This window comes from Acanthochromis polyacanthus, chromosome 1, assembly GCF_021347895.1.
Source record: "Acanthochromis polyacanthus isolate Apoly-LR-REF ecotype Palm Island chromosome 1, KAUST_Apoly_ChrSc, whole genome shotgun sequence".
Taxonomy (NCBI): domain Eukaryota; kingdom Metazoa; phylum Chordata; class Actinopteri; family Pomacentridae; genus Acanthochromis; species Acanthochromis polyacanthus.
This window is the reverse complement of record NC_067113.1, coordinates 13,007,370-13,021,985: the sequence shown is the minus strand read 5'-3', so window position 1 is coordinate 13,021,985 and position 14,616 is coordinate 13,007,370. Positions and strand designations below refer to the sequence as shown.

The 14,616-nt window shown below is 38.7% G+C and overlaps 1 protein-coding gene across 4 annotated transcripts in view; it reads right to left on the bottom strand.

Annotated features, from left to right (window-relative positions):
- sntg2 (syntrophin, gamma 2) overlaps positions 1–14,616 on the bottom strand; it is a 172,309-nt gene that overhangs the window by 104,725 nt on the left and 52,968 nt on the right. For 2 of the 4 annotated variants that reach the window (XM_051951641.1, XM_022198754.2), the window contains exons 2-5: positions 6,753–6,890; positions 6,581–6,637; positions 6,383–6,440; positions 3,112–3,155 (exon numbers count right to left, since the gene is read on the bottom strand). In XM_051951641.1, coding sequence (XP_051807601.1) covers positions 3,112–3,155; positions 6,383–6,440; positions 6,581–6,637; positions 6,753–6,890 — 297 coding nt within the window. The remainder of the gene's footprint in view (positions 1–3,111; positions 3,156–6,382; positions 6,441–6,580; positions 6,638–6,752; positions 6,891–14,616) is intronic. The other 2 variants (XM_022198755.2, XM_051951638.1) reach the window with 1 other exon arrangement.

Genomic DNA, 14,616 nt, shown 5'->3' with positions numbered 1-14,616 from the left:
TTTGTTTTACCACCTAAGTTAGCTGAGAACTGGTTTTCATTTTCAAATAATGACCTGGTTGTTATAATGCAAGTTAACACATCATGCATGTTTAATAAAACTGCCACTGTGTCTGCAACTTTCAACAATATTCCTGCTAGCATGCTGTGGCTGATGAAATAATTGCCCAAATGAGCTTGTGCTACAATTTCCAATCCAGAAGTACAAGTTTATAGAAATAAATACTTCTGGTAATTGTTTTGCTCACAGGGTGCACTGAACTGAGGAATTCTACACTCAACAAAAATATAAATGCAACACTTTTGTTTTTGCTCCCATTTTTTATGAGATAAACTCAAAGATCTAAAACTTTCCACATACACAATATCACCATTTCTCTCAAATATCTTCACAAATCTGTCTAAATCTGTGATAGTGAGGCACTTCTCCTTTGCTGAGATAATCCATCCCACCTCACAGGTGTGCCATATCAAGATGCTGATTAGACACCATGATTAGTGCACAGGTGTGCCTTAGACTGCCCACAATAAAAGGACACTCTGAAAGGTGCAGTTTTATCACACAGCACAATGCCACAGATGTGGCAAGATTTAAGGGAGAGTGCAATTGGCATGCTGACAGCAGGAATGTCAACCAGAGCTGTTGCTCGTGTATTGATGTTCATTTCTCTACTATAAGCAGTCTCCAAAGGCGTTTCACAGAATTTGGCAGTACATCCAACCAGGCTCACAACCGCAGACCACGTGTAACCACACCAGCCCAGGACCTCCACATCCAGCATGTTCACCTCCAAGATGGTCTGAGACCAGCCACTTGGACAGCTGCTGAAACAATCTGTTTGCATAACCAAAGAATTTCTGCAAAAACTGTCAGAAACCGTGTCAGGGAAGCTCATCTGCATGCTCGTCGTCTTCATCGGGGTGTCGACCTGACTCCAGTTCGTTGTCGTAACCGACTTGAGTGGGCAAATTCTCACATTCGACGGCGTCTGGCATGTTGGAGAGGTGTTGTCTTCACGGATGAATCCTGGTTTACACTGTTCAGGCAGATGGCAGACAGCGTGTGTGGCGTTGTGTGGGTGAGCGGTTTTCTGATGTCAATGTTGTGGATGGAGTGGCCCATGGTGGCGGTGGGGTATGGTATGGGCAGGCGTCTGTTATGGATGAAGAACACAGGTGCATTTTATTGATGGCATTTTGAATGCACGGAGATACCAGTGACGAGATCCTGAGGCCCATTGTTGTGCCATACATCCAAGAACATCACCTCATGTTGCAGCAGGATAATGCACGGCCCCATGTTGCAAGGATCTGTACACAATTCTTGGAAGCTGAAAACGTCCCAGTTCTTTGCATGGCCAGCATACTCACCAGACATGCCACCCATTGAGCATGTTTGGGATGCTCTGGATCGGCATATACGACAGCGTGTACCAGTTCCCGCCAACATCCAGCAACTTCGCACAGCCATTGAAGAGGAGTGGACCCCCCCAATAAAACAAAACTGCACCTTTCAGAGTGTCCTTTTATTGTGGGCAGTCTAAGGCACACCTGTGCACTAATCATGGTGTCTAATCAGCATCTTGATATGGCACACCTGTGAGGTGGGATGGATTATCTAAGCAAAGGAGAAGTGCTCACTATCACAGATTTAGACAGATTTGTGAAGAATATTTGAGAGAAATGGTGATATTGTGTATGTAGAAATAGTTTTAGATCTTTGAGTTCATCTCATAAAAAATGGAAGCAAAAACAAAAGTGTTGCGTCTATATTTTTGTTGAGTGTATATTGAACCCAATAACACATAATGAATGATTCAGGGCAAATACCAGTACATCCCCAACAGAGATACCAAACAATCAGTGAAAGACAATATATAACTACAAAGAAATACAAAATGACCAAACTGAGATGCAAAATCACTACAAAGAGATACAGCCACAAAGAAAGACAATACACAAGAAGACACAAACCACAAAGAAAAAAATAGCTATGAAGACGAACAAAATGACTACAAGGAGATGGAAATGACAGCAATCACAAAGAGATGCAAAATAGATTAAAACAGATAAAAAAGCAACCACAAAGAGACAAAAAAAACCCTCACACAAAACAACAAAAATAAGATGTAAAACAACAAGAGATACAGCACAACCACAAATGATCAAAATGACTTCAAAGAGATTCCAAATAGCTACAGAGATATGTCAGCCACAATAAGATAAGAAGATAAGCAAGATAAGAAAAAATGCAACAAAAACACACACACAAACATTTGTGCTCATTTTGATCCTCTATCAGTTTAGCAGTCTTGATGGAGGAGTGAGTGTTAGCCTCAAAATCTGTCTGTGATTTGGAAATAACAAGCACTTATTATGTATCAAATTTAAAAATTACTTATTTGTTGCTCAGTAAAGCAGGACTTTAATTGGAGTCCATACCAGTCAAGCCTAAAGTTTCCAAATTCCTCTCTAATTTGCTGCCTCTTCCACTATGACTTCAAGTATGTAAATAGATGCAATACTCTTCAGTGTGACACATCAAATAAGTCACTGCAAATAAATATGAAACAGCAGTGATCCAAAGGTGGATGCAGTAGCAATTCTATTTATATTATAATTCATTATAACTTCCAATTTGAATGTTAATATTGCTTTGCTGTCCATTTAATCTAGCTGATAGTCAAGATAAACAGCACTTCCAATAAATCTGCCAGACAGATTCAAATTAACTTTTCAAAACATTAAATGAATAGAAATACTAAATACCAGACACTTTTGGCAACTATCAGCAATTATTTAATGGTAACATTATTAATAATCTACCACAGACTTTAAGACAATGAGACATGTTTAGTTAAACAGATGTGTGTTCAGCAGTAATGTATCCGACCATAATACTGTCTCTTCAAAAGCACAATGAGACAGAAAATGACTCATTTGATTAAAATCACACAGTTCACACTTCAAAATATTCTTTTCCCATTTCTTAAAATTAATTACACTGTCAGAATAACAGAGGGCTCGAATTAAGATGCAACAAGTTGCCACTCTCGACTTGGATTGAATCGACCTCGAAGCAAAAGAAAAAGTCATGAACTGATGCACCAACCTGCAGCACAGCGTCCCCGACGAACAGCTTCCCCGTCTGATCAGCTGCAGGCATCAGTTGTCAAGTGTCAGAGGTTAATGAATACATTACAAAGTAATTGCTCATTTCATACATCGCAATATGGTGGAAATAGCAATCAGTGTCTCTGTCTGACTAATCTCGGGCAACATCCTACAGCTCGGAGAAGGAACACAGGAAAGCATGAAATTTGAAACTAATCAGGATATAAACTCATTCGCAGTGGCACGAGAGGAAACAATGAAAGCTCTGTTGTCAAAAGATTTGTAAAGGTCTCTGAAAAGGGTTCTTAATGTCCTCGGGATATGAAAACATGACTCTCTTGCATCCAAAATGATATTAAGAGGCATGTGGGCTAGAAGACAAATTACAGGGAAATGATTCACTCACTCGAATATTGCATCATAGCGGGATACAGAGGGGTCATCAGTTCTAACAGTTTAGCTGGCAAACATGATTAAAGTATTTTCTCTTCCATCAAGCTGACAGCATGATCATATTATTCATCTTGTCTGGCTGCTGTTTACTTCTTCACAATGTTTAATGCTCAAGGATCATCAAGAACTGCCCTACTGGACACATAATTAACAATAAATGCTGCGTAAGATTACAACATTTAATCTTTAAATTTGTGTCTGTCAGTCGGTGCGCATTAATAGCCCAACCAAGAAAAGTGATATTTAATGAATAGATAGACATCTTGGTGTAGAAGTTCATTTATTTTCTTTGTGAGAGTTAGAAGACAGGAGTGGCACCAGCCTCGTGTCATGGAGAAAGAATTAGGCCATGATTAGCTTGGCTTAGCATCAAGACTGGATATCGAGAAAGAGCTGCAATACCTTTAATTGGGGACTCAGACAGTGTATCTTGAGAAAATATGATACAATACGAAAAAAAATTGCACATCGCATTCTGGGTTAGATTTTGATCCGATGGAATGAAGCAGCCATCGAAAACACATCTGTGTTTTGAAGGCATAGAGGACTGAGTTGGCTTTTCAAACCTTTAAAGCTGTTGAGCAGGAAGCGAAAAGTACCCCAAGTGGCTTTTAATTCGTACTTAGAGAAACCTAAAAGCAGGATTTCTATTTGTTCGACACAGTGACTTGTGACAATACGTTTGTCAGGCTTGGTTCAACAGATTGCTACATTTTTGTTGTGTGTGTGTGGGTTAAACAGACACATTGAGTGACTAAGTGAGTTTTAGAGTTGTCAGTAGGCATTTCTTGTCTGCCAGGTTAACTGATTATTTGTGTTCTTAGCAGCCCTTTCATAATTATAATACAATCATCATCTCACAATGTTTTAAGCTGACAATGATCTTTTTGCAAATTCACTAGAATCTTTTCTACTCTACTGCATAAAAGCAGGTGGATGAAACTAACAGAAATATATTTCAGTCACTATTTCCTGTCATTGCCCATGTCCATTCTTCACTAAACTATCCACTAAACTAATGGATTCAAACATTAACAAAAGGAAACGAAACATTAATTCAATTATTTATATGAAATTAAGTGTCAACTGACACCACTAGTTTGCCATTTTTAGGCTTAGCTCAGTTAAAATTCTATTTACTCATCTTGTGCAGTTGTGCAATATCTTCTGCAGCTCTATATCCCAAATGTGCTGTGGATCATTTAACTCTTCCACAGACGCAGAGGCGAAGCAGAGGTATGTTTTCAGTACTGTTTGTTTTTCTGCCTGTCTGTCAGCAAGTTTATGCAAAAACGCCCTCAAATTTCACAGAGGCGAAGCCTGGCTGAAGGAAGCGCTCGTTAAATTTTGGTGTGGATCCAGATTATTGTGTTTAAACCTGTGAGACAGAACATTAGCCATGGCAGAGGATGCTGGTCTCCATCTGGTTTTCTGTACTTATTTCAGTTCAGTTTTACAGTCTCAGGTATGTCTAGGACCTTTATAATTTTCAATAGACATTAAATATAAATATAAATGCTTGACTGTGCTGAATGACTTCATAATGACACCATACACTGTGTAAATTGGTCTCCTATTATAGATGTTGATTAGATCTTTATGCTAAGCTATGCCAAACAATAAAAGAAAACAGAAGTAATGGTAATTTCAAAGAAAAATGTCATCCCAACCTGTAACATAGAAGTAGACCAAGAAATACTGAAGCAGGTTCATCATTTCAAATATCTCAGTTCATGGATAACACCAGATGGAAGATGTGAAACAGACATCAAATGTAGAGTAGCAATGGCAAGAACAGCATTTACAAAAATATACTGACAAATAAGAAAATAGTAATTCACATCTGTATGAGGACTCTCAGCTGTTACATCCTACCATTTCTGAGGTACGGATGTGAATCTTGGAACATAAATAATAAAATGTCAAACAAAATCACTGCAGCAGAGATGTGGTTTTACAGACGCGTGCTACGTATATCTTACACAGACAGAATTACCACTGAAGACATTTTAAAAACACTAAACACAAATTATGCACTACTGAACAAAATTAGGAAACAGCAAGCAACATTGTGTGGACACATCTTAAGGAGATCCTGGAATAAATCGTCACAACTGGAAAAATTAACAGGAAGAGAGGACGAGGCAGACAGAGAATGAAAATGATAGATGGACTTACATCATGGCTACACATGGAACGAGCAACAGTCACAATTCAGAGAGCAAAAGATCGGAGGAGCTGGAGAGAAATGATCTCCTATGCTGAATGGCATGGCACTTGATTGATTGATGCTAAACATGACCTAGTCCAGCTCCATGACACGAGATAAGTAACAATCATTTTGTCTAACTCCCAGAAAAGAAAGCAAATGAATTTTTTTTGTCCAAAAATGTTGTCATGTTCCTTTAACATCTAAGTAAAAGCACTTTGACAAACTGAAAAACGGTGCTTTTTTCTATTACATCAAAAAAGTTCTTAATTATGCCCATCAGGATTGTCTCAGTTATAGTTTGGGGCTGCAAATCTATGAGGAAGACCGTGTTCCCAACTGGAGCACTGGTCAAAAGACATGATACAGATGGCGAGACAAATATAAAGTGATACTGAGCTGCATTATGTTAAATGTAGGTTCTACTGCTCTGATATTGCCCACTCTTTTTTATTATTGCAACATCATGTCACAAAAAATTTAAGAGCCGCCAAAATACATTTTTCTCACCACCTCAGTATTTCTTTAATTGACTTGAGCATTTAGCATTACATTGAAAACCATTTCCAATGTTACATTACAGCAGAGAGATAAAATACTTTCTTACCTACTTGATCTTTAAAAATCTTTGAAATAACCACTGGCACGTTGTGCTCTGCACCTCCCTGGAAAGCAGGAGATAAAGATGAGCATGAGTATTGCTGAGTTTCACTGGTGCTGCCAAAATTGACAAACAGTCATCTCTGCACGCAAAGCCTTTTCATTTCCACTGTAGTCTCTTCATAATCAAAACTTATCTGCTTACTTTGATGCTTAAGCCCAGACCGCCAGTCGCTTGTCTTCGCAGTACAACAGCTCTGTGCTTTAGAAAGTGGGAGTTTCTTATTGGCAAAAGGATATTGTGAACACTGAAACAGTAGTCTGGAGTTATGCAGCATGAATTACAATGTAATTGTGGAACCTTCGGGTGCACTTACATTTGCTTGGGTTTCACTTCCACTTGTGCAAACCACATCCAGCTTCTGTATGGTTAATACCTCTTTGGTCAATTTCAGGCAGACATCATAGGTATTGTTGGTCTCCTCATTGTACAGCAAAGCAATTCCAGATTTTGTCTGTTGAAATTGAGAAGAGCATTGACATTTTGCCAAGCAGAGCAATTATGTACACAATGAACATTTTAATCCTCTTTTCTCAATGTGCCATTTGTGTAACCCATTCTACTGGTCTACTTTTGGGTTAATTGGTTTTCCTGACATTTTGAAACCTTTGTGTAAAACAGCAAAAAAGGATTTCATACGTTCAATTCCAAATCTTTACCGTACAAAACAAGAGACACACGAATGTTCAAGATAAGTGCTCTGGCCAGTTTAATTTTAGTCATAACAATTCACACTTGGACTACCTCTTTATAAAGGAAGACTCAATAAATGTCTGAAAATAGTGCAGTTAGTCAAACCCTCACTTCTAACTACTTTGGTCTCTTATCTTTTGCTGTTCGGTTATTACCTGTACACACTAAATGACAACATATAAGTAAATGATTGCCTGATAACGTTTCCTTTTTTAATTCCACAATGCTACTAGTCATACTTCAAGCTGTTTTAGCTCTGTGGTGAAATATCAAGTAAATTAATTAATATTATTACTTAGAATAAAAAGAATCTACAGCTATGCTAGCAACCTTGGGAAGTTGTATTTAGACACAGCAGCACTGAGCTAAATGTTACCATCAACATGCACATATAATAATGAAAATGTTTCCATGGTAATATTTAACAGGTATATTGTTTACCTTGCTCACTGCTTTGGTTGAGTGTGCTACCATGCTTATATGTAGTATTTGCTCTAATAAAGCAAAGATGGGCTTGTGAGTATGTCTTCCATCGTTGGTCAAAAAAAAATATTTAAGAAACAGAAATTTGATGATAGTTTGATCTGACAATGGTACCGATTAAGTTAATACATCAAAAATGGGAATTAAATCCATCATTTATTGAATTGTTGATAACTGATTAGTGTCTAAGACTCAAAATCACAAACCTCCACCTGACTGTAGGGCTAAGAAAATTGCAAGAGGTTGTCAGAGATTTCCATTGCAAGAACTTACTGGCTGTTTTAGGGAAGGCTAAACCTTTGTGCATTTTCTGACTGCAAGAACTGTCCCTGTTGATCCACTTCCAGGGCTCTTTTTGGGGGAAAAACTAGCTTTTCCCATGTACGCTCTTTAGAGGAGAATTGAAAAATTGCTATGTGGGGTTCCACACTGATTGGCCAAACTCTGAGAAGACAACATGCACTGCTTTTTGTGCAATGATGGCACTTCAACATTCAACCATTTCCACTGCAGGAAAACGTGGCCATTTTAGGGTGCCACAAATCTTTAAGTGTGTTTTGAGTGCAAGAACTACCCCTGTAAAACCTTTATCAGTGCTTATGGCAGAGTGGGTACTGCTGATATTGGAAAGAAAAACAAGTAACCATCTTTCTGCCCTCTTAATGCCCTTGTGGAGTAGCAGTTATCTCTCTAAATTTGCCATCTTCAATTTTAAAATCTCCATACATAAAACATAACAAAGCTCCATTGCCCTATTTGCCACATACCCCGAAATCAACTTGTATTTAAAGCTCTTGGATCCTATGCCACAGTGGAAACAAAGACTGAAAGGGTCGTTAACAGGACTGTATGGTAAACGTTCCTGTCACCTTGCACCTGCTACAAGTTCCTGCAGTGAAGAACTCTCTCTTGTCAGAGTACCTAAACAGTGTTTCTGCAGAAATCAGCCCGTCAAATTAAATTCTTTTTAATGTCATTTTAATGCTATACTGTAAAAATTTTAATGCCATAACCGTGAACTCAACAAATTACATGGGTTTGTTTTTTGTAAAACATGATTTTCATATGAAAACTGTCCCTAGATTTCACTACAGTATCTGAATCTGGAAACCACCCCCTGACCACCCACAGGCTGTTGATATTCTCTGAAAGCCACGTTTTCTAGCCATTTTTGTTGGAATTTGCTTTTCCCCATTACCAACTTCTCCTCCACCTGGTCCAGCCTGCCGGCCACTTTAAAAACATGCAGTTTTTGGCAATTGTACCCGACTGGCTGGAACAATTATCGCACTGCTTCGGCATGTTTACGCAGATGCACATATCTGACGAATCGCTGTCTATAATTATATTATTATTGTCAAATATTTTTCTTGAAAACTGCAGAAGGAATTTTTAATGCCACTGAGAATCAAATGTTATGATTTTAATGCCATTTAAGGCCTTAATTTTTGCAAAATCAACTTAATGACTATTAATGCTTTTTAATGCCGTGCAGAAACCCTGCCAAAATGCTACTAACAAATTTTGTGCCAATCTATCTGGAGGATGTTGAGACATATAATAGGATGACTGAAAGATTACAACTAGAGTAGAAGTTGAGGAATCACAGTGACTACGTTTATATGCAGTCAATAACCCTTTCATAACCAGAATATTAGCAATAACCCGGTTGCGTACAGCCATGTAAACACCCGCAAAAACCCGAATATGCTCATATTCCGGTTTTTAAAAACCCGAATAAGACCCCTGGGTTACTCCTTTTCTAATCTGAATATCTCGTAATATAAACGCGCATCGGAATATCCCCATAGAAAGAAACATTAATTTGCGTTCTGCACATGTTTCATCCGAAAGGAATCTTGGCCTCTGGAATCTTGGCCTTTGGAATACGGCAACTACTTGTATGCTGCGTCTGGCGCTGCTGTTGTTGTTTTTGTCTTTGGGTACAGGAAGAAGAAACGGAAATGATGCAGTTTGCGTCATGACCTTGTCTGTGCGTCCTGGTTTGGATGTGAATATCCCAATTGATTACGCTGATCATGTAAACAGGAGTAACTCTGTCTGTTTAAGCATGTAAACGGGTTATTCAAAATGTTTCAGAAACCGGAATATTGACCTTAACCCAAATATTAATGGCATATAAAAGTAGTCAGTGACAGGAAACATTATTTGGGGACAATTTGAAATCCATTCTATAGTTATTGAGATACTTCAGTTTGGATCAAATTTTTAGTTTGTATTTGTGACCAAAGACAATAAATCCACACCCTACTCTGAGCCATTCATCATTCATTTCCATCAGCTTCTGCTGTTGTGTTTCATGACCATTATCAAATTTTAGCATCCCAGTGTGCTAAACTAAGGTAAATTAAACATCCCCTGCTGAACTTCAGTTTCTCGGGACGTTAGCATGTCTCGGTTTGTATTCAACTAAAAGTAATGGGATGCATGCTGTACGTAGACTGTTCAGTTTCAAATTAATCCCTTGTGGATTAAACGCATCAGGATGCATATAAAATAAGTCTAATGGCAAATATGGTTGACACAAATACTATAAAGCTGTATGCTTTACTTTGTTTTGCTCTATATCAACATCTGCATCAATCTGTATAATTTCAAGAACACTGAAAAATTTAAGTTTGTGACATTGAAGTAGATAAATCAATTAGGACTTAAAAACAGCATCTAAGTATTACACATTCTGCAATCAATCATTGAAAAAGTTATAAAAAACTAACCCTCAGTCAATGCATAATGTATATAGTGTACTGTAGCCCAAGCAATATGCTAAATGCATATTTTCCAAAACACACTTCTGTTTTGAAATCAATAAGCCGTGCTCAACATCACCATCACTGCGAGTATGTTTGAGCATAAACGTTAATATTTAGTAGACTGACTTCCTTGTTTCAAATTAGCTGAGCTCCTCCAGTCTTTAGTGCACACATAAGGAAATTCAGAATAACCCTTTGGGGTTCAAGTTCCCCTAACTAGGCAAGGTTGTCATTACAGGACACCTCCATTAGCCTTATCCTTTGCGGATTAAACTAAATCAAGGTACATACAGTGAAGCTTAATGTCATTTTATGTTCTAATAACAGCTATGCCAATCTGCATAATTTAGAAAATGGTACAACAGAGTGATGAGAGGCATCGTTGCCCCAGGTGTTGTAATCATACAATTTGTGATGTCAAAAATAATACACGGACAAACAATTAAGTTTCTTCCTTATAACCCTCCCTTGTTATTTTGGTTCATGTTCGAAAAGGTGTATTGATGTGATGAGTTACATTATCACCCCAGAATTCAGCCGGTCAATAAGACTGATGGATGATCTAGCCTATAAACAAATGAAACAACAGTCTATACTTGATGGACAAACAATTGCCTGTAGTGACTTGGTTGTGCAGTAAAGAGTTCAATATACATGGAGTGTGCAAAATAACAGGAACACAAATATAACGCAGCCCAAAGCAGCACCACAAGCAGTGGTCTGAAAATCTTACTGCAGAGTTAAATCAGCATGTTTTTGACAGTCTCATCACAAAAGAAGCAAGTTAGGCTTCACAAAGATTTACTGATGTTTCAGGTTTTATTCTCTAGGTTTTGTTTTTGGCAAAAGTCTTATCAAACAACACCTGCAACACTGCCAATCGTAAGAAGTGCACTATGTGAAGTGTCTTATTGGTTTAGTCCTTTCATCACTGCCTGAGCATTTTCATTCTGTTCCACTACTTTCTCAAACTAGACGAGCCCTCAGTGGATGGCAGAACCATGCCCATGCATGATACTCTGTATCAATTTTGATCATCCTACGTATATCCCTTCCTACTTGATCTGCTGACCTCTAACTCCACAACTGAGCAGGGGACCTTAGACTGATCTTCAGTGCCAAGTTTGATTATCCTGACTTCAGCACTTGCAGAGATATCTGACCGGACATACACACACACCCACCCAACCACATACATACTTACCCAGCCAGATACCGAAGCGAATGCAGTAACCCCGCTGACGTACGTCAGGCGTGGTCAATGACTTGAAATGTTGCAGTATTACAAATCACAGGACTTTCCCCTTATCTCATGAGGAATGAAACATGAAGGTTGTCTTAGTGGGGACAATAAGTTTCCATTTAGTCCACGAGCCAAGTGGGTAAAATTGGGGTCATCGGTACCACTTTGGGGGGCAAATTCTCATATGCATTTTTGTTAAGGACAATATCCCTCGTAACTATTCCTGTATGATAAACATGCACAAGGGGCAGCTTTATGCGAGATATCCATGGGTTTTTAATAGGTACGTCAATACAATTTTCTAGCCTCCGATATGGTAAATGCAAGCATATACATTGATTTAAATACTACCTACACTCATAAAAGACATTCAAAGTCATTGAAAACTATAATGAGTTTCTTATTGATATGCTGTGATACAAAGAACTTAAAGGAATGTTTTTATCTACACATTTTAACTGAGAAATTTAAATTAAAGCAGAGCGTTTAACACTAATTTTTGTCATTATCCTTCTGGTAGATTGAAACACAATCATCTTTTATGTAATACATCTTTAGTGTGACATAGAGCAAAGGAAAATGTGTCTTGACAACCTTTAACATCCTTACCACCTCTGTGGTTGGGCTTTGACCTTTACATGGAAATATTAAGGGTTACTATAAGGGTTATCCATGCAAGACAGCCAATAGGATGGGAACTTTCCATTGTGGTTCTGCGGGTGATCAAGATACTCTCCAAAATGGTCAACTAAATGTGGATATGATGGATTGTTCAGCGTTTTTTGGAGTGTGTGTTGTCTCACATTCTCACACAGCTCTTCCATAGACAATGGAATGTTGTCTAGATGGATTCTCTTGTTGCTTCCAGTGTTCTGATTCCAAGAAAGAAAGCCTTTCCATATAAGGTGGAACAATGCTTCATACAGCAGTTCGTGTAGTTGGATGGCCCTGTTGGAGTTTGTCCTTCCATAACACCATCAACCGATCCCTCTGCAATCATGCCTGCTTCAATGCACAAGTCTTGCAAACCTGCATCTTCGAATCATTTGCCAATTACTCCTAGCAGCGTACATATAGTGTGGAAGGTTCCCATCCTTGGAATGGTATTTGGAAACCTCTCTGTGTTTCCACAAAACGTCAGTGGCTTTTGCATAGAAGGCTTGGTCAAAAACTACCACTATATGTGGCAGTTGCAGCATGTTCCTAATCTTCAGACTTTGAGTCAGAATCTCCTGAACTGTTGATAAGTCAGTGGCAGGGGCACTGATTGTTGGAAGCTATCCCAGAGTGTCTTGGATAACTTCTTCCTCATGTCTTGTCTGAATATTGAAGCCAGTCCATCCATTTACAGTTTGTCTGGAGGAACAATGCACGCAAGCTACCAACCAGAGAAGGTTGTTTTGCTTGAGCATCTCTCAGTACTTTCTCACACTCTATGGCAACATGTGGCGTTGGGACAGAGCCAGTGCGTTCTCCTCCACTGTAAACTGGAGTAAACACCTCTCCTGGTTCAATAGTCATCTCTTGTCTTTTTGGATGACATTTGTGGGTTTGGGCTTAGGCATTGAGCCATACACCTTTGGTTGCACAATTATCCCATTTACCCTGTGTGATGTTCCAGCCCCAGACAGTGTCTCTTCATTGCGATCAATGTTGTCCCATGCCACTGTTGTTGGAACACGAAGCTGGATGTTTGGTGGCAATGGAACAGTTTTAGCTGAAGTGTTTAGTCAGTTTTTGCAAACACAAAGCAGTATCAGTTCCTCTGACTGCCCTTGTAACAGGGTTAACCTTTAACCTTAACCCCTTAACCTACATACAGTCATGAAAAAATTATTAGACCACCCTTGTTTTCTTCAATTTCTTGTACATTTTAATGCCTGGTATCAGTAAAGTTACATTTGTTTGGACCATTTGTTTGGACAAATATAATGTTAACAAAAATAGCTCATAAGAGTTTAATTTCAGAGCTGATATCAGACATTTTCCATGATTTCCTTGATAACTAAAATCACTTCAGTTCTTCCATCAGTAGCTATGGCATTGATGATTGCTTACAGCCCATTCAGCCCATTCCTGTTGCACTAATTCTAATTAATCTGCTTTGTTTTAGGGCTTGTGATTCTCCATTTAGCATTTGATGATTTTTCACAGGTTTTCAGTTGGATTTAGATCTGGTGATTGAGCATGCAAAGGCATGGTTCCAATGTTCTGGTTCTCCATCCAGGCTTTTCCTGACCTTGCCGTGTGGTAAGGAGCATTGTCTTGTTGGAAAATCCAGTCATTGGAGACAGGAAAGAGTTTTCCACGTTTTTCAGCAGTGCCAAGATGGCTGCTGTTGTGGCTTCACATAATTCTTCTGTTTTAGGCATTACATGAGAGCAGACAACTTCTGAGTTGTGCTGAATGTCAGCAGAAAACAACTCTAGGTCTTTGCATGTGCAGTGCTGCTTATGACATGAAATATCATCTTATTCTCTGGGAATACAATGAAGCTGAAGCATGTCAGATAGGACATAAAGTATTATGGAATCAGCTGCATTTTTTTGTCATGTTCATTGTATTCTTCAAGTAATATACCTTCATTGGTACCAGTCATTAAAATGTACAAGAAATTGAAAAAAACAAGGGTGGTCTGATCATTTGTTCCATGACTGTATATAAACAGTATAGACACTGTATAGATGGCACAATTGATGAATTTACTCATGGCCTGTGATGGGGCTTTCTGTGTAAATAAGTAGCACCCATTACGAACCCAGTGTTGTATTTTTCCATCCATCTATCCATTCCCTATACACCGCTTTATCTTCAGTAGGGTCGCGGGGGGTGCTGGAGCCTATCTCAGCTGACTCGGGCGAAGGCAGGGGACACCCTGGACAGGTCACCAGTCTGTCGCGGGGCGTGTTGCATTTTTGAACCATTGAAAGAAATCCCTAAAAATCACATGTATTATACTTTCAAAAAAATATTTGAGTTGTCCATCA